General features: G+C 41.9%; 1 protein-coding gene across 1 annotated transcript in view; it reads right to left on the reverse strand.

Annotated features, from left to right (window-relative positions):
* Positions 1-4,113: 4,113 nt before the first annotated feature.
* The window catches only part of GPC6 (glypican 6), a 971,667-nt gene continuing 954,660 nt past the window's right edge, over positions 4,114-21,120 (reverse strand). Inside the window, exons 8-9 of the mRNA XM_032496783.1 lie at positions 13,781-13,956; positions 4,114-8,517 (exon numbers count right to left, since the gene is read on the reverse strand). Of these exons, the coding sequence (XP_032352674.1) occupies positions 8,315-8,517; positions 13,781-13,956 (379 nt within the window). The 3' untranslated portion in view covers positions 4,114-8,314. The remainder of the gene's footprint in view (positions 8,518-13,780; positions 13,957-21,120) is intronic.

Genomic DNA, 21,120 nt, shown 5'->3' on the forward strand with positions numbered 1-21,120 from the left:
GATTTGCATTTCCCTGATGTTGAACACCTTTTTGTATGTTTTTTGGCATTTCTTTGTGATTTCTTTTTAAGTTTTTCATCAAGTGCCATTATTTTAAATAATGTAGTGAGCCTTCGCTTTGAGAGGAGATTTTCACAGGGAAAGTTCAGAAATGATCAGATAAATGTCAAAAACATCAAGTATTTCAAATGGCACTGGATTTTCTATTCTTGTCTCTTTCGCCAATTAACCTCCTACAGGCCATCCTACGTCACCTTCCCTGCTCGTGAGACACAAGGAAGGGAAAGATCATAGAACTGCTCTAGAGGAAGAAAGATTTTGGATGTGGGGAAGTCTTTTTTATTTCTTTCCTAGAGAAATCCATTTTGCTTTCATATTTCTCGTGGCTCATGCTCTACGTCTACTAGTACACCATTCAATGTAAAATTTTCTCATTTCTATTACAAACAAAAGACCCACAAGCTTAGAAACAAACACATGCACGGAATCTGGGCTGTACGAAAGAGCCTTAACGTGCCAACTCATATGCAGTAGTTCATGCAGTAGTTCAAACAAACAAAAATCAATACAATTATTACATTGTGTTACCAACAAGCTTTTTCAAAAAAGTATTTTATTTATTTATGTATTTATTTATTTATTTATGTTTAATTTTTGTTTTGGGGAAGATAATTAGGTTTATTTACTTATTTTAATAGAGGTACTGGGGATTGAACCCAGGACCTTGTGCTTGCTAGGCACACACTTTGCCACTGAGCTAGACCCTCTCCCTCCAAGCTTTTAATTAAGCTGTTTGAGTAAAACTTCTTTGGCTGAATATAATTTGGGGACATCTGATTTTTCACCTGCAGGAATTCAGCATACGCTGATTCGCAGTATGGGATTCCGGACCAGAGATGAATTAGAAGGCCCTTGGAGTACCATTCTACTGAGATCCGGCTTGGAGGCTCTGTTACTGGGTCCCTGGGGCTGAGTTACTGGGGCCAGTTCTATAAATCAGTGAGAGGTTGCGGGGAGCCAGGGCGATTCTGAGCAAAGTCTTTGAGACTTGGGTGGACTGGGGGTGAGAAAAGGAAGCAGAAAGGGAGAGAAGAGTTGTAGTGGAAGACTTTGGCTCCGCCAGGTGGTGGTTCTGTCTGTAAAGTAAGGACGGTGACTCTTCATGGAGGTGTGGTGAAGATCGCGAAAGGAAATGAATTCTAAAGCTCCCTTGAGGGTAAAATGCTTTATGTAAACATCAGGCGCTTTGTATCATGAAAGAGAAGGAAATAGGGTTTTGTAGACAAGGTTTTTCCTAACTTGATATTCACCTACCTCTATGAAACATTCAGAGTCCCTTTTAAAGGGGGATAAAACCTGTAACAGATAACCCCAGTTCTCTCAGGTCAGGAGGGCAATGGCATGAGGTGGAATCCAACAATATGAGGAGCTTTAACTCCACCAAGAAGGAAGGCACGGGGTACCCTACTATCCGGTCTTTATTTTAACTGGAAAAACCATCACCAGGACTTCAGTTCAGCTGGGTCTCAATGTCATAATTTCAAAATGTAGTCAATTTGTCAACAAAGCAGCCAGACTAGTCTGTTTAGATTAACTAGTTGTTGGATAGTTTTGCTTTCTATTTGGGGTCCACTTGAACAGACAGACGAGACTAATGTATGGGAAGAACCCCTGAGAGTCGGGCTGAGCCCTGCGGCTGATTTGCTTTCTGTGAATATGAGGTTTAAGCCAAACTGACAGACAAGGGGAAAGCAGAGTTGGTACAAGTGTTCCTGACCTAGGCCTCAAACTTCGGTTCACAGCGACTCTGACTTCAACACCATGCAAGAAACCCAGAATCAGTCATTTATTTACTTAGGATTTTAATTTTGAAAACAATTTAAAACAGAAAGCAACTAAATGGCTCTGCATCTCAGAATAAAGTTTTAGTATATATCCTCCGTGCAGACAAGCAATTACAAATGTCTGCTCACACACTTGTTGTCCATTCTCGGAACAGCCTTGTGCGTGTAATAACCAAAATTATCCTCACATACCGCCGCTTTTCTGCCAAGTTCTTGTAGATCTCAGTTCCTATCATGGCCTCATCTTGTGGCTGGGCAAGTTCGTTAATCTCACTGTATTTCATTTTATTCAGTATAAAACTAGCATTATTATCCTGACATCATAGAGATCCTATAAGGATCAAATACGTAAAGATCTTAGCATCGTTCTTTGCTAAAATGTGCTTTAAAATACTAGTAAGTGCCACCAGCAGGGCTGCTGTGTAGGGATGGGTCCTTTTAGGGCTCTGGCTTTACCAGGTGGTAAAAGACCATGGCTTTGGCTACTGAGCTTAGCATGGCTTCCCCTGTTTAACTTTTCAACCACCTCCCACCATCCAACAGCTCACTTTCTAGTCCGCTTCTACACAAGAGGACACGGAAATTATTCCTGGGCTGAGATCCTTAGCTTGCTTTTATTCTGCTGGAAAATCTCTTGTCTCTAGGTCTGCAGATGGCGTCTCCTTCCTGTCACTGGATCACCTGGTGAGTCTCCCCTGGACCTCTCCATCACCTGGGAGGGCTCCACTGAGCATCACCTGGAAAGGCTCCCCTCTCCTCCTAAGGAGCAAACTAAGGGGAATCGCCTCCTTAGTCACTATCCCATTTCTCAGTTCCTTCATGGCGTCTTGCTCTGGTACCCAGAACTGTGTCTGGCACATGATGAAGTTACATTGTTACACACCTTTTGAAAGAATAGATGACTGTTCTCACCTAAGTCAACTTTTTCTTTTATTTCAAAACTCCACAGACATTTGTTCCTCTTGAAGAGCAGATGGCTTTATTCAGGTTAAATATTCTTCTGCTTGCCTTGAATCCAGTTTGTTTGTCTTCTTTCTGCTTCTCTCCAAACTCGAACACTCACTGGGGAAAATATCTGTTTTCTTGCTCTGCTTTCTGTTTCCAAGGAGTGCCAGAGCACAAGCTCCTTAAGCAAGCTACAAAGACAGGCATCTTATTCCTTCTGGCTTTGCTCTGTGCTCCATTTATGAGCTGACAAAATATGTCTGGCCACATGTTTATATCAGCAAATAAATGTGTCTGTGGAATGGAGATGTATCTGTACTAAATGAATTGGGAATGTCTGTTTGAACAGACAGAATTGTGGCTACATCTTTCTAGCTATTTCACAAGTTAGTATTTTAAAAATCAATGTCACCTTTCATATTTGTGTGTGTATTCAGACTATATCTCAGCCCATTTATCCAAAGAGCAAATAAAAATAAATATTGTTGATAAAAGTGGCTGTGCTTTTATTATTTTTTTCCCCAAACCATTTGGAAGTTTTTACTTTCCATGAGATTGGGTTCAGTTTATTTCCAAATAGGATTTGTTATACTTTGGTTTTTAGATGGAATTATCCTAAAGCTCTTTAACTATTTTCTAGAAATCACTTAATAGAAGTCAGAATAATACTAATGTGAGCTAAATTATAATGTTGCTTACAGTTAAATGTTATATTTGTGATAAGTGTATTTATATGATTTCCTTTATTTAAAAGAGAATTATTTTAATAAGTGAGGTAGTTATAATAATGGATTAACTGTAGTAAAGAATGAGTACTTCCCAGGTGGTGGTTTTGACAATCATTGATTGGAACCTACACCAGGTTTAGCATCGAGTCGGAGTTTAATAAATATTCGTTAAATGAATTATTATGAATCATTAGCATGTCATACAGTATTTAGCCTTCCTGAGAGCACAGAAACTTTCAGAAATATAAAAAGCAGTGCAATTTGCTGAATTGGGAAACTGTTACTCCTTTCACAGATTATCTTATTTTTCTGTCTTCATTTATAAAGTACTGACATCGGTTCTCAAGCTACTAAATTTTATCTTAGAGAAGAAACCAATAAAAAAGAAGAGCGAATGGTCTCTTCCGCACATGTCTGGAGAGCTCTTGATTTCAAATGCCAAGTGTACTTAGGTGAGTGGTGCTGATTTCACATACGGTTCTGTTTCTTTTCTTTTAAAAATATTGCGGCTTCAAAAAAGTTCTCAAACAAAACGATTAGAAAGCTCAGAAATTTAGACTAGGACAATAGTTAAGAAAATGCAGAAAGGGCACTGGTTGATTTTTAAAAACTATTTTAATACAAGATTAATAGCAATTTTCTATCCAAATCAGAAATGAAAAATCTTAACCCAAATAATATTCATTTGACAGTCACATAAAATTTTAGGTTTGATTGGTGCACACATTTGTCCTGCGTATATATTATGCATATGCACACAGAGACCTCACAAGGATGCCACCTTGAGGTGCCTTTTCATGGAAGTACCTCATTACAAGGCAAGGTCAACGATTCCAGTATCTGTTCCACTCTCACTGAGGTTCAAACGGCCCCATGCTAGCCTGAGTCCCGTGCTGTAGCAAACTGTGATAGAGCGAGGCTCCAAAATGCATAAAAATCAGTACTCTATTTGTAGAACTTGGCCTAAAACTAAACACTGGCTAATGTCTCCACCGAGGAGGAACACATTGCAAATTTTTAAGTTATGGTCTCGTTCTTCTGTTAGCAAAGCTAAACTGCCCCCTTCCCCCCGCCCCTTTTTTTTAAAGCTAAAATTCAGATTGTTTAGTGACTGTAAGTAAATGGAAATGGGTTTGAATTTCTGCAAGTTTTGGATACATCCAAACTTGCCTTTGCTCACACTTCCACCTTTACTCGACCCACCTGATAATTAGCCTTGCAAAGAGAAGTAGTAAAAGAATCACAACTCAGGAATTTGCTAAGTTTTTAATTCCTCCTTGGGGACTTTAGTTGGTGTTCAGTGTGTAGCCAAAACATGTATGTAATGGCTAAAGAATTAAAGTAGGCTAATGTCTGCAGCAGGGAATATAAATTAAATATCAGGGTTCTGCGTCCAGTAATACTTCCAGTGTGTTTGATTTACCGAATGGTACTTTTATAATTACTACCACTTGTCAATGAATAATAGCGTTTTTCAGCATAGACAAAGCAGTGTTTGCTATCCCTCACGATTAAAGCAGGTAATACAAGATACTGATCTGGGTAAGTCACTGGAAGGGAGTCAGAGTGCTAGTGGTAATGGTGTTCTACGATGGCTCCAATCAAGGTCCCGACTTGACCTTCATTCAAATAAGAGAAGGTTGTCATGGCTGTCCTTCAATACAGAACCATAAGGTGGGGCTGTAACTCGTGAATTTGCAATCCATTCTTCTCTGCTAAAGACTTTAGCCTCTGTTCAGTTTTTGTTATAACACATACAAAGGATAATATACACCAATTACAGACGTGTATTTCCGTTAGAAAAATACATATTATAACTAAAGAACATGTAAATAGAGGCACTTCAATAAGCTAAGTGTTTGCAGTTATGAGTATCACCCGACAATTTCTAGCATCTGATTTCAGTGAGCCCGTTCCTCTCTACTCATAACAGAGGTGATGATGTGATTACAGAACTCAGGGGACAGCAAAGCAAGGGAGGGCAGGTCAGGAAGTAAAATGGAGCATCACTGCATCCCCTATCTCTATGCTAAAATGAGAGAAATTAATTTGAGGGGGAGGGAGAGAGTCCAAAGTCCTTACTGAAATGGGTTAACTAGATTCAACAAATTCCCTTAGGGCACAAAAAATTTTTCTTGTTAAATTAGTCTGAAAAATCTTGTGACGGCGTAGGATGATGATAAAAACCAGGAAGTACAATGGGAATGATACTTGGGCCACATCCATGCAGGTGACTAATACTGTGGCATCATTAACTGATAGCGCTCTCAGCTCTCTGCCTGGCTCACGCGGATCACTGTATCTCACCAGTACAAACAGCATTGATAATGAAGGTGCTGAAACCAAGGAAGCAGGCGTTTATATATTATCCGTGTGTTTAGAGTGTACAGAACATGGGTTCACATTCATTAATATAATGTGTATTCATCCACATGCACAAAACCTTTTTCTGGCGGGGGTGAAAGCACAGGGAAAACAAGGCATTCTGATCTAGTTCACAGAAAACAATGCGGAGATACTTTAAAAAGGAAAGACTTGGAGCTTAAAGCCATAAAAACAAGTTATGACTCAAATATTCCGGAAAATCGATGGATTTAATTTGTATTGCACCTTAATTATTGGAGAAAGACAATATGGATTTCTGAACATACAACAAAATGAAAAACACAAATGATTGGTCCTTCATAGAGATGTTTTATGTGTAATTGATGATAAGCAACTGAAGTTTGGCGGTGAAATGGATGGCTTTCTGAAAGTGTGTAATGCTGACTTAGACTAAGTGTTAATTTCATGAAGATTTAAATGAAAAGATGCCACAAAGTCTCTTAGAATCCTACATTTCATATTTCATTAGGCATACAATAGCAATAGATGCTTCTAAATACTTCCAGTTTTGCAAAGTGCTCAAATATACTTAACACTATTGTGCCGCATGTGTTCTACTTAAATGCGATGACTAAATCAATAACTAATTAGAATCTTGATGAGTACAGAGATCGAAAAATACCATTAACGTGTCATTACTGCCGATGGGTAAATTAACATGTGACTGGCATATCATGGTGTCTTGAAGCATTACTTTTTCCCAACCTCAGATGCATCATAAAAACCAAAAAACATATGGATAGCCAACTGTATTCATAAAGCCCCAGTTCGGTTTATTTTGCTTCTCTCTGTCAGGGGGAGCGTAATACCTGGCTTTGGCACACCTGGTGGATCAGTTAGGCTGTGGCTCTAAACTGACTTCTCGAATTAGGACATTTCTCCAAGTGCCAAGCAGGAATCCTAGGCTGAAGGCGTTGTACATGAAAGCAATGGTTTTGCGTGAATAACACATTCCTTCTGCATACAGTTTCCATGACTGGGAAAGTTCTGCACACCCATGGCCCTGCCCATGAGTTCAGTACAGTCTGGAGAACCCAGGACAAGCACGTTCATGCGAGAAGGGTGTGCCCTGGCAAACTTCTAATAAATGGACAGTTAGATACGTAAAAATTCTCTTTCTTGATTCTTGGTGCTCACAGATCATTGAGGAATCCCTTCTCTGAGCAGCACAAAACAAGAAGAGCTGGTTGACAAAACATTTTCGTTACAAAGGTGTGTCAACCCTGAGCTTGGAATTAAGAAGTTAAAATCTGTGATTTTTATATATATATAGATATAAAAATAGATGATCATACTAAGACTAAAAAAGTGAAAGAAATCTCCATGTCAATACTATATATATATTTTTTTTGTCTTGACTCTTTTTGTTGTGAGTTATTTTGCAAGAGAATGCCCTTGTGACGCAGAAACCAATTGACATAAAGCAAATAGGTCAAAAGGAAAACTCACTTATGGATCTAATTGCTTCTTGGTTCATTAAAAGAACTCTTCTTTGAGAACTGTAATGAGCATGGGGCAGAAACATCTAATTTACATCAAGCAAGCAATTGTATTGTTGAAGATTCTTTTCGTGTCAGATCCTCGAGGAGGATGAATTTGTGCAGGGGTCCACTAGTGAGTGGACATGAAGGGAAGAGCCTGTGCCAATTGGATACAGTGGACAGACATTAAGAGAATTAAGGAAAATGGGGCCATTACTGAAATTGACATTGGGCAGGGTGAGAGAGAGGTGCTGAGTCGTAGCAAATTTTGCTCTCCTATTAAAGATGGAATTCTAAATTTACATCAGTACCTCCAGATCAGTTTGGCATTGTGTGGTTAGCGTGCAAGACCTCCAAGACAACAGTGTATTTTCACTACACTAAAAAAATGTTCCAACTTTCTCCCAGGAGCATTTCATCAACCCGATTTGTCACAGAAGTGCTTACACTGGGAGTTGGCTGATAATGCCCAACTTAGAGCGTGAAAGCTCTTTTATTTTTCTCTCTTGTTCACTTCTTTGTTGAAAATGCAGTTGTCTTGGGGTTTGGCCTGATTTTGCAAGGAAAATTATTTTCTTCCTATTTTTTTTAAATGGGGGAAAAAAAAACTCACAACGTGAGATTCCTTTACTTCTGCAGCATAAAAGCAAATGAAAGTAAGAAAATCTCCTGGTACGAAAGATTTGAGTAAGAATTCTCTAGAATAAACAAGGTCCCCACAGATAGCTGAAGGAAGGAGAAAGCAGTCCAGTCTGGCACCCGGTACTCTTTGGGAAAACAAAAAGGGAGGCAGAGTGCAGTACTGCCCTCTTCTCATAGAAAACGGTAAGTTTTTGTGGCATGGTCCATCGTCCAAGAGTGTAAGAAAAGACGTGAGTTGGCCGGTCAAATAGCTAAAATTGCAGTTTCATCTGACCAAAAAAACCCAGGATTATCTGCACAGTCTCGGCAAGGCCAGGACAACGCAGACGAGAGAGCCTGAGAGCAGGGAGTGGCCCAGCTGGGATGCAGAAGAGTCCACTTCTCTCCGGTCGGGATCCACGGCGGGGGCCTCCGTAGTGACAAACTCAAACTCCGTAGGACACACGTCATCCATGCACCCACTGCCACTCCCCGAGCCGCTGGATTCATCGCCTGGTGTGGACAGATAGAAAAAGAGAGTTAGACCCCAGACCAGGAAAGAGCAGGGCACACAAGAGATCTGGGCATCTCCACATCTGAGGGCCCTGCACCCCACCCCACCCCACCTTGCCCGGTTAGATTTTAACGGGCAGGTCTGTGATGGGTGGACAGACTGTATCTAAATAGACACCTGAAACTCAGTGTTAATTGATGCCCAGAATTACATGACTGAAAAAGCACGTGAACCCTAGACCCAACGGGAGGCTATACCCACCATGCTGGAATCTGTAATGTATTTCTTCTTCTGGCCAATATTTAAGTTACTTTAAGAAATTTCATTCTTTGCTCTTTATGTACCTGAGGGTTATTGACCTCAGTGCATACCAGGCTTTTACAAAGGATTTTGAAAGGATATTTTTAAAGGAAAACAACTGAAGAGGAAAACCAACAATGCAAGCAGGAACTCAGAGGAGCAGCAGCACATAGCTGTGGAAGGCACCTGTTATTAATATTTTGGGCTACTTTTTCCATGGCTGTTCTCTTCCTAAGCACAAGGATGGATTCTGACTCAACCATTGGTTAACAAACCACGGCCTGCAGAACAGTGTAGCCTGCCGCTTGTTTTTGTATGGCCCATAATCCCAAGAATGGTTTTTTTACTTTCAAGTGATTAGGAGAAAAAAAAACAACAAATGAGGAATAATATTTTGTGATGTGTGAATGCTGTATCTCTGAAATCTAAACGCCAATGTCCATAGGTAAAGTTATATTGGAACACAGCCACACCCATTGTGTTATCTGAATTAACTCTGCATTCATGTATGGCAGTCTAGGCTGAACATACTTAATATCTGGCTCTTTACAGAAAAAGTTGCCTCTCTCTGCTTGAAACCAATGCCCAGGTGCCCACCTAGTATGCTATCTTAGCCTGGCATCTTCCCTGCACGCCCAGCATGCCTTCTGGGCCTGCTCGTTCCTTCATGCTTCTCAGACCTGGGCCCCAAATCAGTCTCCATCCATTACTAGCTACTTATCACCATTTGCAAGTCTATTATTTAATTGCTTGCTCTCTTGTTCCCTCCATGAGAATGTATACTTGTGGAGGGCAGACACTTTGTGTATATTGCTCATTTCTGTGTCCCCCATTGCCTTTAATGGTCCATGGTATACAGCTGGTGCATAATAAATACTTGTTGAATAATTAAATGTGCCTTGGGCAGTTTCTTCAACTTCTGTCAGTTTCCTCAACTCAAGAGATACTGACAATAACATTTACCTTGCTGAGGACACGTGAAAATCTGATAAAATGTGTGAGAGCATCAAACCCAATGTATGCAATGATGCCTGATGGAAAGAAATACGGTTCCTACAGCAAAGATGACCTAGATTTTAACCTGCCATCTTTTATTTACGCTAATTAGGACAAGCCAGTTAGCCTCGCTAAGCTCTGCATCCTCACCTGTAAAAATGAGAATAATCATACCTGTTTCACAGAACTGTTACGGGGTATAAGTGGGATAACGTTCCTGGGAGGGTTTAGGAAACTGTTAAGCCTGGTAAACGTCTGCTGTTTCCCCGTTTGCTCAATGATTCCACTCAATAGCCCTAAACGCCCCCTGGTGGCCCAGGGTGGTAATGCATTCTTTGAGTTGCTCCTTAAAGACTGGAGCCATCTTGGCTGCCAGATGCTATTTACCTAAAGCGGAGGAAATGCTGGGGCTCTTCCAATGTCCCACCCCTCCTTCCCGGAAAAAGCAAGGCTAAACTCAGCACAGTTCTTTTTTTTTTTTTTTTTTTTTTTTTTTAAATAGGACATCTAAATACCACATAAGATCACTTGACTACAATATACCACGTTCTTAACATTTTCTCTAATTTATCTTTAGTGACCTTTACAAGGGGAAAAAATGCCCATTAATTAAATTCAGAGATATCACAATTGCTAAGGGAATTGTTTTAAACACTGGTATTATGAACAAGAAGTAATATAACCTTTACAAAGATATTATTAAGGTGATTTAGAATATTAGAAATGTGGTAAGCAAATAATGGCAGGAGATTCTAGCTGAGAAAAATAATGGCCCCATCTCTTTCTGAAAAGGACTCACAAATGCAAGTATTTAAGGGGCAATTTTAAAAATGTCAAAAGCAGTAAGGGGAGATGACGGCTATAAGATGTGACAGTGGTTTATGTGACAGACATTATCCTACAATAGAAGGCCAAGTTCGGTGCTGGGATTAGAGCACAGTGGTGCTTGTAGGTGTTGCTAATTTTTAGTTTCTTTTTAGGGGAAATGGAGCAAGATCTCTTCTCAAGGACATTCCCTAAGCTTTGCAGATTGACAAGTATATAACCTCTTTAGGTCAGAGAGGAGAGGGAATGAAGGCCAACATCAACTAATTCTTATGTAGCTTGAACTATTTATTCCAATAGTCCTTCTCTAGAAAATAAAGCATTTTGTTAGATAAAGAAGACAGAAGGGATAAACTGGGAGGAGTGAGGCCAAGGAGTGAGCAGGGGAGAAGCAGAAAAGGCTAAAACTTTGTATAATTTTCTCTTTTGAAGAGGGAAGGAGAAGTTTGGTAAAGATGGTGGATGCTGAGAAATTTTACATCAAGTTTATTGGGTTGGCAATTATCCTGCACTTAGAAAATTAATCTTTGAGTTATTTAAAGTGGAATAGAGCTACAGTCATCAAGACAGCATGGTATTGGTATAAAAACAGGCATATAGACCAATGGAACAGAATAGAGAGCCCAGAAATGAACCCACAAACTTTTGGTCAACTCATCTTTGACAAAGGAGGCAAGAACATACAATGGAATAAAGACAGTCTCTTCAGCAAATGGTGTTGGGAAAACTGGACAGCTGCATGTAAATCAGTGAAACTAGAACACTCCCTTATACCATACACAAAAATAAACTCAGTATGGATCAAAGGCTTAAACATAAGACAAGATACAGTAAACCTCCTAGAAGAAAACATAGGCAAAACATTATCTGACATACATCTCAAAAATGTTCTCCTAGGGCAGTGTACCCAAGTGATAGAAATAAAAGTAAGAATAAACAAATGGGACCTAATTAAACTTACAAGCTTCTGCACAGCAAAAGAAACCATAAACAAAACAAAATGACAACCTACAGAATGGGAGAAAATTTTTGCAAAAGTTGAAACTGACAAAGGCTTGATCTCCAGAATATATAAGCAGCTCACACGATTTAATAAGAAAAAACCAAACAACCTAATCCAAAAATGGGCAGAAGACCTAAACAAGCAATTCTCCAAGGAAGAAATACAAATGATCAATAGGCACATGAAAAAATGCCCGATATCACTAATTATCAGAGAAATGCAAATCAAAACTACAATGAGGTATCACCTCACACCAGTCAGAATGGCCATCATTCAAAAGTCCACAAATGACAAATGCTGGAGAGGCTGTGGAGAAAAGGGAATCCTCCTACACTGGTGTTGGGAATGCAGGTTGGTGCAGCCGCTGTGGAAAACAGTATGGAGATTCCTCAAAACACTAGGAATAGACTTACCACATGACCCAGGAATCCCGCTCCTGGACATATATCCAGAAGGAACCCTACTTCAAAAAGACACCTGCACCCCGGTGTTCATAGCAGCACTATTTACAATAGCCAAGACATGGAAACAGCCTAAATGTCCATCGATAGATGACTGGATAAAGAAGAGGTGGTATATTTATACAATGGAATACTATTCAGCCATAAAAACGACAACATAACGCCATTTGCAGCAACATGGATGTTCCTGGAGAATGTCATTCTAAGTGAAGTAAGCCAGAAAGAGAAAGAGAAATACTATATGAGATTGCTCATATGTGGAATCTAAAAAAACCATAAGAACATAAATACAAAACAGAAACAGACTCATAGACATAGAATATAGAATACAAAGTTGTGGTTGCCAAGGGGGTGGCGGGTGGGAAGGGACAGACTAGGAGTTCAAAATATGCAGATACTGACAGGCATATGTAGAATAGATAAACAAGATTACACTGTACAGCACAGGGAAATATATACAAGATCTTGTGGTAGCTCACAGCAAAAAAGAATATGACGATGAATATACGTATGTTTATGTATAACTGAAAAATTGTGCTCTATACTGGAAATTGACACAACATTGTAAACTGACTATAACTCAATAAAAATGTTATTAAAAAATGGAAATAACTACTGAACATTTTCTGCAGGGGACAACTTGGTAGGATGATGGTTAAGTCTTAGATGACTTAATGTCTTCCATCTGTAACTTGTTTCTTTCTAGCTCATTAATTCAAGCACACAAGCACCATCTTTTGCTTCAGTGACCAAATTACAGAATCACTGGCAACTCTACATCTTATGTTCAAGAAATCTTTTCGAAGAAATCTCTCTATGAGAATATACATTTTTTAAAAAACTAAAACAACAAAACAAAAAACAACAAAACTTGCTTTTATCCTTATGCACCTAGAAACCACTTAGCCAAAACCCAAATATAGTTTCATTCCATGTGCCTTTAATAGTCTCTCAAATCACTTGTGAGATTTTGTGATCTTTAACAGAACAGTCATGTGTAATACTGCATCAGCATGTTACTATTTCTCTATTTCAGACACACATGTCAGTGGCTGGTGTGTGTGCACGACTGGAGAGAGAACTAATGCAGTTAGTTTCATGGCACACGAGATCGTATCTTAGCTCCTTGACACATGGCCTCCCTCATTTGCACCTCCCAACAATCCTTAATCAGGAATGCTTCCTATTCTATAGAAAAGGAACCTGAGGCTCAAGAAATAATCTATTTAAGCCTTCAGTTCATAAGCGATGAAACAGATCCCAGCCCCGCCTTGTCTGAGTGAGCGATCTGGAGAACATTCTGCTCTTGATGGTTGGGCGGAGGGACAGGGATTTGAGACAGAGACATAAATGCTGATGGGGAAAGGAGGCATGGGAAAACATTACTTTGCTGCTTTATCTTTAATGGATCGTTTGGCAGATGCAACTCAGTTTTAGCTTTGGTGGAGCTGAATGTCAGCCACTGAAACTATTCCTTAAGAGCACTTAGTATTTTAGTAGCATCCTAAGTTTTGTGGATCTGCGCTCTCCACCCAAAGGATTATAAAGAGCTTTGCAGATGGGGTAGGAATGACACAAGTGTTAAGGTACATATTGCTCTTGAAGGAAAATTTCGGTATAATCTTCTATAACTGGTTTCACTCTGGAGGTTACTGGTACTGGAAGAGGCTTTCTTACTCGTGTCCTGGAAGTTGACGTCATTGCCATTGTACGCATTCTTTAGTTTGTTGGTCATCACGCGGAGAGCCATGATCTGCTGTCTGATGAACGTGTCAGGCCGTGTGATGTCCACGTCTACCTCGGGGTTGTTGATCTGGTTGGTCAGCCCATCATTCATGATCTCAGGCAAGTATCTGCAGGGCAAAGAGGCAGAGAAGAGATTAGGGGGAGGTAAGAGGGACCTCGAACCCGGATTCTGCCACGCTGTCTCTAACAGTGAGCCGGAACATCGGCCAAAATGGGGCTTGGTTCCTGGAAAAAAGGCCAAACAGTGAAAACAAGGCATACATTTTCCCAGAGGAAGATATGGCTAAAATGTCTTCAGAGTAGTTTTTTAAAGGCACCGAATTCTTAGGTAGGCTTGCCTACAAATGAATACGCAACTGGGGACTTACAGAAATTATTACCTAAAACGAACTACTCTTTCTCCCTCCATCCCAAATGTTAGATACTTATGTCAAAGACTGGACAGCTTCCTCAGCTCTCCTGAGGATTTCGCTGGACTTGTGAACTACACGTGATCCCAGAGTGTCCCCTTGGATGTGGTTGGGCTTTCTCAACGGAGGAGGCCCCACCTCAGGTTTGAATCAGAAGAAACTTCTGGGTACCAAAATCCATCTTTGGAAAGTTGGAGGAGCAACCAGTGATCACTGAAATATTGAAGTGTTCATTAGGGTTTTTATTTGGCAATAGAATCTTGGGTCTAACTCATTACGGAATGAAAGAGCAAAATTAAAGATTCTTCAATTCTCCACCTTGTAGTGAAATGTCAAATTTATGTTACAATGTCAAAATGTCCAAATTGTCAGTCCTTCCAATGTCCACAGCCTCAGCAGCCCTTATACCAGTGGAGACGAAAGATCTCAGCAAAGCGCTTGGAGCACCTCTGATCATAAACTACAACTCACACTTTATGGCTCAACAACCAAACCCTTCTCCATCTTGTCTCTGCTTTCTTAGGCTGCAGTAACTCCCTTCAAGGGACCCTCCTTGCCTTATGGAATCTCCCTGGACCCATCTTATCCTTGCCATCAATACACTTTCCCATTTAAGTTCCAAATATTGTTGGAGACCCAGGTCAATCCTCACTTTCTCTTTAAGCAGTTTTCCAGCTTTGGGGGTCCTGCCCACTCTTATAGAGCTTCCAAGTTTGGCAGAGCAGTTCATGCACTGCACCAAAGTCATCTGCTGAGAGAGGAGGTTGGAGCTGAAATCCAGCCTGAGTGCACTTGCAGGGCACCATTCACTGAAAGGGGTGCCTTTTTCTTTCCTTTTTTTTTTTTTTGGTAGGAATCTTTTTATTTTAGGAAATTTCAATATACACCAAAGTAGAGACAATAGTATAATGAACCCTCCTGTACCCATCTGGGTGCCTTTTCTAATTCCTACAGAGGTGCTATATTTGTCTATATCCTGATAAGAAACAGATGGCACCCTCAAAGGAGCAATAAAGAGAGTTTAGAGAAGAGATATTTACAGAGGTGTGAACAGAGTTAAAGGAAACCAGCCAGGATGGCGAAGAAGCCTGGGGCTGGCAACAGCAGAAGGTCCAGAGAGGATGGAGCTATTATCAGAATGCACAAGAATGAAACCACGGAATGGGGCCACATGACCCTGCAACAGCCAAGCCAAGGTCCCTCAGGGAGGGAGCTGAGGTAATGATACCCCGATTCTCCAGTCCCTCCTTCTGATCTCTGGCTGCTGCCTCCCATTGGCTGAACCCAGCTGGAAGCCAGCAGGAAAGGATGTCCCAGTGATTTGATGATTTGGTTTGTAGAAGTTCTCCCTCAGGGCACAGACCAAGGTGGAGTGATGAAGTGTGGATTTCAAGGGGAGTCAGAACCTCCATCCCAGGCACCCAACAGGCTGGTGGCAGCCCTGCCTAATTGCTGTCATTACTATTCTTTTACTGCCTCTCCTAGTGTTGCTTGAAAGCCAAAAACAAACAAAAACAAAAAACAAAAAAAACCCCCAAAACCTTCCATTGCTCTTTTTTGTCCTTCCTGTTTGCATATTCTCGTACAATATACTCATGCTTAAAATTCTTCCCCTTCTTGCAGGTTATTTTCCGAGTTTCAGAAACCAAAGGCTCTATCCATCAGCCACCAAAAGAAGAAATAGAAACACACAAAGAAACTTTATAGGTAAGCCTTTTTTGCTGGTGTTGAAATCTCATGCATGATGTATTTGTGTATGAGCTGGTTTACCCACTTGAAATCAGAGGTCCCCTGAAGAAGCTCCATGTCTTCATCCACATCTTGAACAAAACCAGTGTCATGATGTTCACTATGTAATGAACAATAAAACTCACAGGGTGCATTGCAAATTCTTTTCCATAAAACTTCACAGTATGTACTGCCCTAAAAGTGTCCTACTTGAAATTTTTTAGAAAGGTCATGGAAATATATTTCTTTATTTTTGCAGTTGAGCATAATGTGTGTGCTGCCTTTTAATATATCTGGCATACCAGTAAAATCTTGTCAGATTCCGAGATGGTCTACCTGATGTATGTTCTAAAATATGACACTGGATTGACTGTTATTGACATTCAATTATATGTGCTGGGCTCCGTGAGCTCTACTTAATTGCTGAAGCTCACTGGAATAAACAATACAAGGCTGACACAGGAGCTCAGAGGGGCTGAAAATGCTGGCAGGTTCTGGTATTGCTCCTCGGCATTTTGAAAAACGGTTCCTGGAGCTGAACCTTCCCTGAGTCAGAGGAGGACTTTGCTGCTTTCAGATGCTGCGCGCACGGCAGGGCTGGCCAAGACTCATCCATCTGAGGCTGACTGAGATCGCTTACGTGGGGATGCTGCCCCGGGAGTCTGAGCGTGCAGGAACAACGGGAGACCCGGCAAAGAAACCCAGCCTCTTAACTGTGTCTGCTGATGCTCAGCCACTTAATGAAAAGAAGTCACAGCGTGCCCATGTCCTCAAGATCCTTTTCTCCTTTTGGTGTATTCAAAGGGTGACTTGAGAGACAATGTGGTAACTTAAACGGAAAAACACAGTTGAGAAAGAAAATGTCCATTTTGTCACTCCAGCGCTCCACCCTGAGGCCAAATCTGTGGATGCCCAGAGCGCAGCCTGAGGGGGCAGTGGATGCCCAGTTCAGCACCAGCCCTTTTCTTTGCTGCCCGAGTTGTTTGATCTCTTTACACGACGCTCATGTCCTGCAAAAGCAGACACATCTCTGAACCCATAATAGTCTTCCCTTTGTTAGATCTTGCATCAGCTCTTTGGCACGACAGCATTCTATTTTTGCACCATCATGGTTCCCATGTTCCCAGACTGGATGCACATTGACCTGGGGCAGGGACAACCCAGAAATGAGGACAAATTGGGGGTGGGGTTGTCACCTTTGGCCAATACCTCATGCTTGGTGTGGAAAGTGAGTGGCCTCTGTGAACACTCTAGTAGACCTTCCCCATTTTGGAAGAGCACGGGGAGGGACTAAATCTTGGGCAGTTCTGCAGAATACTTTTTCTTCCCATCTGCTATGGTCTACAGGTGTGTGTTCTCCCCAAACCCACATGTTGAAAACCTAATGCTGAAGGTGATAGTATTAGAAGGCGAGGCCTAGGGGGAGTGTCCCCATGATTGGGACTAGAGCTCTTATAAAAGAGGCCACACAGGGCTTCCTGGCCCCTTCTGCCATGTGAGGACACAGCGAGAAGCCTACAGCCCTCCTTTGACCATGCTGGCACCTTGAACTTGAATTTCCAGCCTCCAGAACTGTGAGAAATAAACTCCTGTTGCTTCTAAGCTACTCAGTCTGTGCCGTTCTGTTACACAGTCTGAACAGACTAAGACAACGTCTACCTTCATACAGTTGATGTAAGCGTCCTTGATTGCAGCCAACCTTTACAGCTGATTAGGTGAAAAAGTCCCATGGGAATTTGGGGGGTGCGCATACAGACAACGTTGTGGGTGGCTGCAGGCTCCGTCACTGGCAGAACTGACAGCCCCTGCCACATAAGAGACGTTAAACATGACTCACCCCCACCCCCCAAGTTTCCCCTGGCCAGCACGGTGCCTGCCATGGTTTAAAAATCACTCCTTTCCATCGAGTCAGTGCTTCTAGAAAGATCTGTTGATGTCTGAATGTGTTTGCTGGGGGGAGGGACGTGAACTTACCAGTGCTTAGTGTTTCTCATCACCACTCGTTACTGCTGGTAGTTGTTTTGGTGAAAAGAGGTGCGTAGTGAGGGAAAGGGACACACAGTTCACAAGATTTAATGGGATTTGAAGGTTAGTAACAGCCTCAGAAGTAAGGAACTTGTAAGGAAGGTTAGCCTGGGGGTGCCCAGTGGAGCTGGTGAGAGTCCAAATAGAAGCTGGAGGAAGGATGAGGAGAAATGGGGTCCCTAGGTGACAACGTGGGTTTATTTTCAGGTGCCTGACACCTCCTCGGACAGCTCCAGCCTCGAGGCGCACTTGGAAGAGGGCCGTGAAAACAGCTTCAATCCTGTTTGTTGCTACAAATGAGCTCCGTTCAATACGTATCTCTATAGCAGAGTCTAATTCAGCGCTCCAAAGGCACCCATCTCCAGTGGGCTGACGTGCTCAACTACTCTAAGAAGACAGAATATTCAGACAGGTCTGAAATGCCCCATCTGCAGTTCCAAAATTTGAGTCTCCAAACACTTACTAGCCGAACTTGATCTGATTATCATTTATTCCACTTAATGTGAATAGTAATATATTTTGCTGCAGAAACTTAGTGTGTTTGACTGTGAGCTGTAGCCCCCACTGGGCGTATGACATAATATATAGTATGTGCACTGGGATGTTTTCCTAAAATCAAAACAGTTCTGAAGTCTGAAACATGAGTAGTCCAAAGATATCAAACAAGGCATTGAGAACCTCGGGTACCCATACCCTTTTTCAAAAGCATTTGGAAAATATGTCAAATTTCACACTCATTAGGATGGATGTGAAAAAGAAAGAGAAAGAGAAAGAGAAAAAGAAAGGAAAAGGAAAAAGAAAACGAAAACCAGAAAATAACAAGTGTTGGTGAAGATGTGGAATGGAGTGCAAGTGCCTGGCATTAAGCCACTGACAGCCAAGGCAGCAGTTTTAAAAGGCATCCATCCCGAATGGACACCTTGCCCGCTGTACGGCGCAGCTGCTAGGACACACTTAGATAAGAAACTGGGCCTCACCCGTGAAGGTCGCCTTTCAGAACGGCCTGGGTAACCGCCATAGCGAGGGCTTGAGTGACTGGAATCTCCCTTCTGGCACTGTGTGCTTTCATGTAGCCAAGAAAGAATGAGTTCTTGAAACTACAGCACCCCACCCTTAGACCCTAATAAAGGCGGAGTCCCAGGCCATCCCTCTCTCGCTACCAGAGATCTCGCTGTGTGGCCATCAGGTGTGCCATGCACTCCTCTGTGGGTAATAAATCTCGTTCCTCAGGGTTCCCTGATGGCCTCTTACTGCAGTGCATCCTGTGATTTATGATCATAAGAACCGCAAAAGCCAACCCAGCCGCAAACGGGGGTCCTGGTGGAGGAAATGTCTGTGGAGCTTGCTATGAGTGATAAGTGACCCGGTCAGCACATCAGGCATTCCTAGCCCAGGGTGCCCTCCTCAGTAGGCTTGGGACCCCTGGAGCAGGGAGAAATTGGGACTCTTGTGCCTGGCTAGTGGGAATATAAAATGGGGCAGTGCAATGGAAAGCAGTATGGCAGTTCTACAAAAAAAGTGAAAAATAGAATTACCATATGATCCAGCAATTCCACTTCTGGCCACATAAAAGAACTGAAAGCAAGGGCTGGAACAGATGCTTGCACACCCGTGTCGACAGCAGCATTATTTACAATAGCCAGAAGGTGACTCCACCCAAGTGTCCACTGATGGATGAATGCGTTCACAAAATGTGGTCTATGCATGCAGTAATTCAGCCTTAAAAAGGGAGGAGATTCTGACCCATGCTAACATGGATGAATCTTAAAGACATTATGCTAAGTGAAATAAGCTGGACACACAGGGACAAATGCTATCTAATTTCACTTGTACAAGGTACCCGAAGTAATCAAGGGACAGAAAGTAGAATGCTGGTAGCCAGGTGCTGGCGGGAGGGAGGTGTGGGGAGTTACTGTTTAATGGGTGCAGAGTTTGGGTTTAGGAAGATGGAAATATTTGCAGGTGGATGGTGGTGATGGTTGCACAGCCATGTGAGTGTATTGGCTGTACAGTCACAAACGGTTAAAATGGAAATGTTACATCATGTCTATTTTGCCACGTAAAAAAAATAGTGATAAGTGAAATTCTTCAAGTAAATTCTTGAAGACTTGATCTGGAGGTACTTCAGTGAGGTATGTCACTGAGATACGGCTAGAGACACAGAGATTGAGCCAGGGCACCTGAGATCTCTCAGGGACCCAGCAGTGTGATCATGGGCAAGTCACTTAGCCACTGTATACTTATATATATATCCCTCATACAATTATTACTATATACGAATATATATAAATAAGTGAATAATACCTTATTTGTTTCACAAACTGTCATATTAAGTGAAGGTATATGGAGATGCTTGAAAAATATAATACACGATGGCCGTGCATTCCTATGAAAATTAAGTTGTTAACATGGGGCTCCCTCAAATGCCAAGCTCATTTCTTAGGAGGGCCGTCAGCAGCAAAAATGGGAGTTTTAAAGCCTGAATTCATGGACAGAAGAATGATTTGCAGTGGCCTCCCTCCAGCTGGAGACTGCTTGGCATGAAATGGTTTGGAACTCCTGGAGGACACACAGCTCATTGGTTGTGCCAGTGAACAGAAGCTGAATTCTCTGACTTGGCCTCTAAACTCATTGGCAGCAGCTGCCCAAACCAGCTTTTCTTGGTAGGACTGGAGTCAGCAAACTCCAGCACGGATGAAAAAGTAGACCCACGAGCCAGCTCTCAGGGCTGCTGAGGATGTCCTCAGGGTCCTTCTCTCCTGGAACAGTAGCTTTTGTGGGGTCTTCTCCCCCAAGGATTCCAGAGAAGGAAAGTGGGCTTCCAGCAACACCAGCTTGGACAGTTGCCAGTTCTCTTCCCAGACAGACTTCCCACTTTCCCGAGGTGTTTGCCTGGCTGGGTGCACATCACATAGTTCACAGTTCTTTCACATGCAGCTGGAGTGCTTTGGGACATATCCTGCCATCAGACTAAGACAATATTGTCCCTCCAGACCCACCAAGTCACCGTCATTGACAGACTCATCACTGTGCACCATTTCGTCCCTCCTCCAGCTGCTCAAACTTCTCCACTCACGACTCCCCTCTAGCTTCTTTGCTTAGTCGATA

This window comes from Camelus ferus, chromosome 14 (assembly GCF_009834535.1).
Source record: "Camelus ferus isolate YT-003-E chromosome 14, BCGSAC_Cfer_1.0, whole genome shotgun sequence".
Taxonomy (NCBI): domain Eukaryota; kingdom Metazoa; phylum Chordata; class Mammalia; order Artiodactyla; family Camelidae; genus Camelus; species Camelus ferus.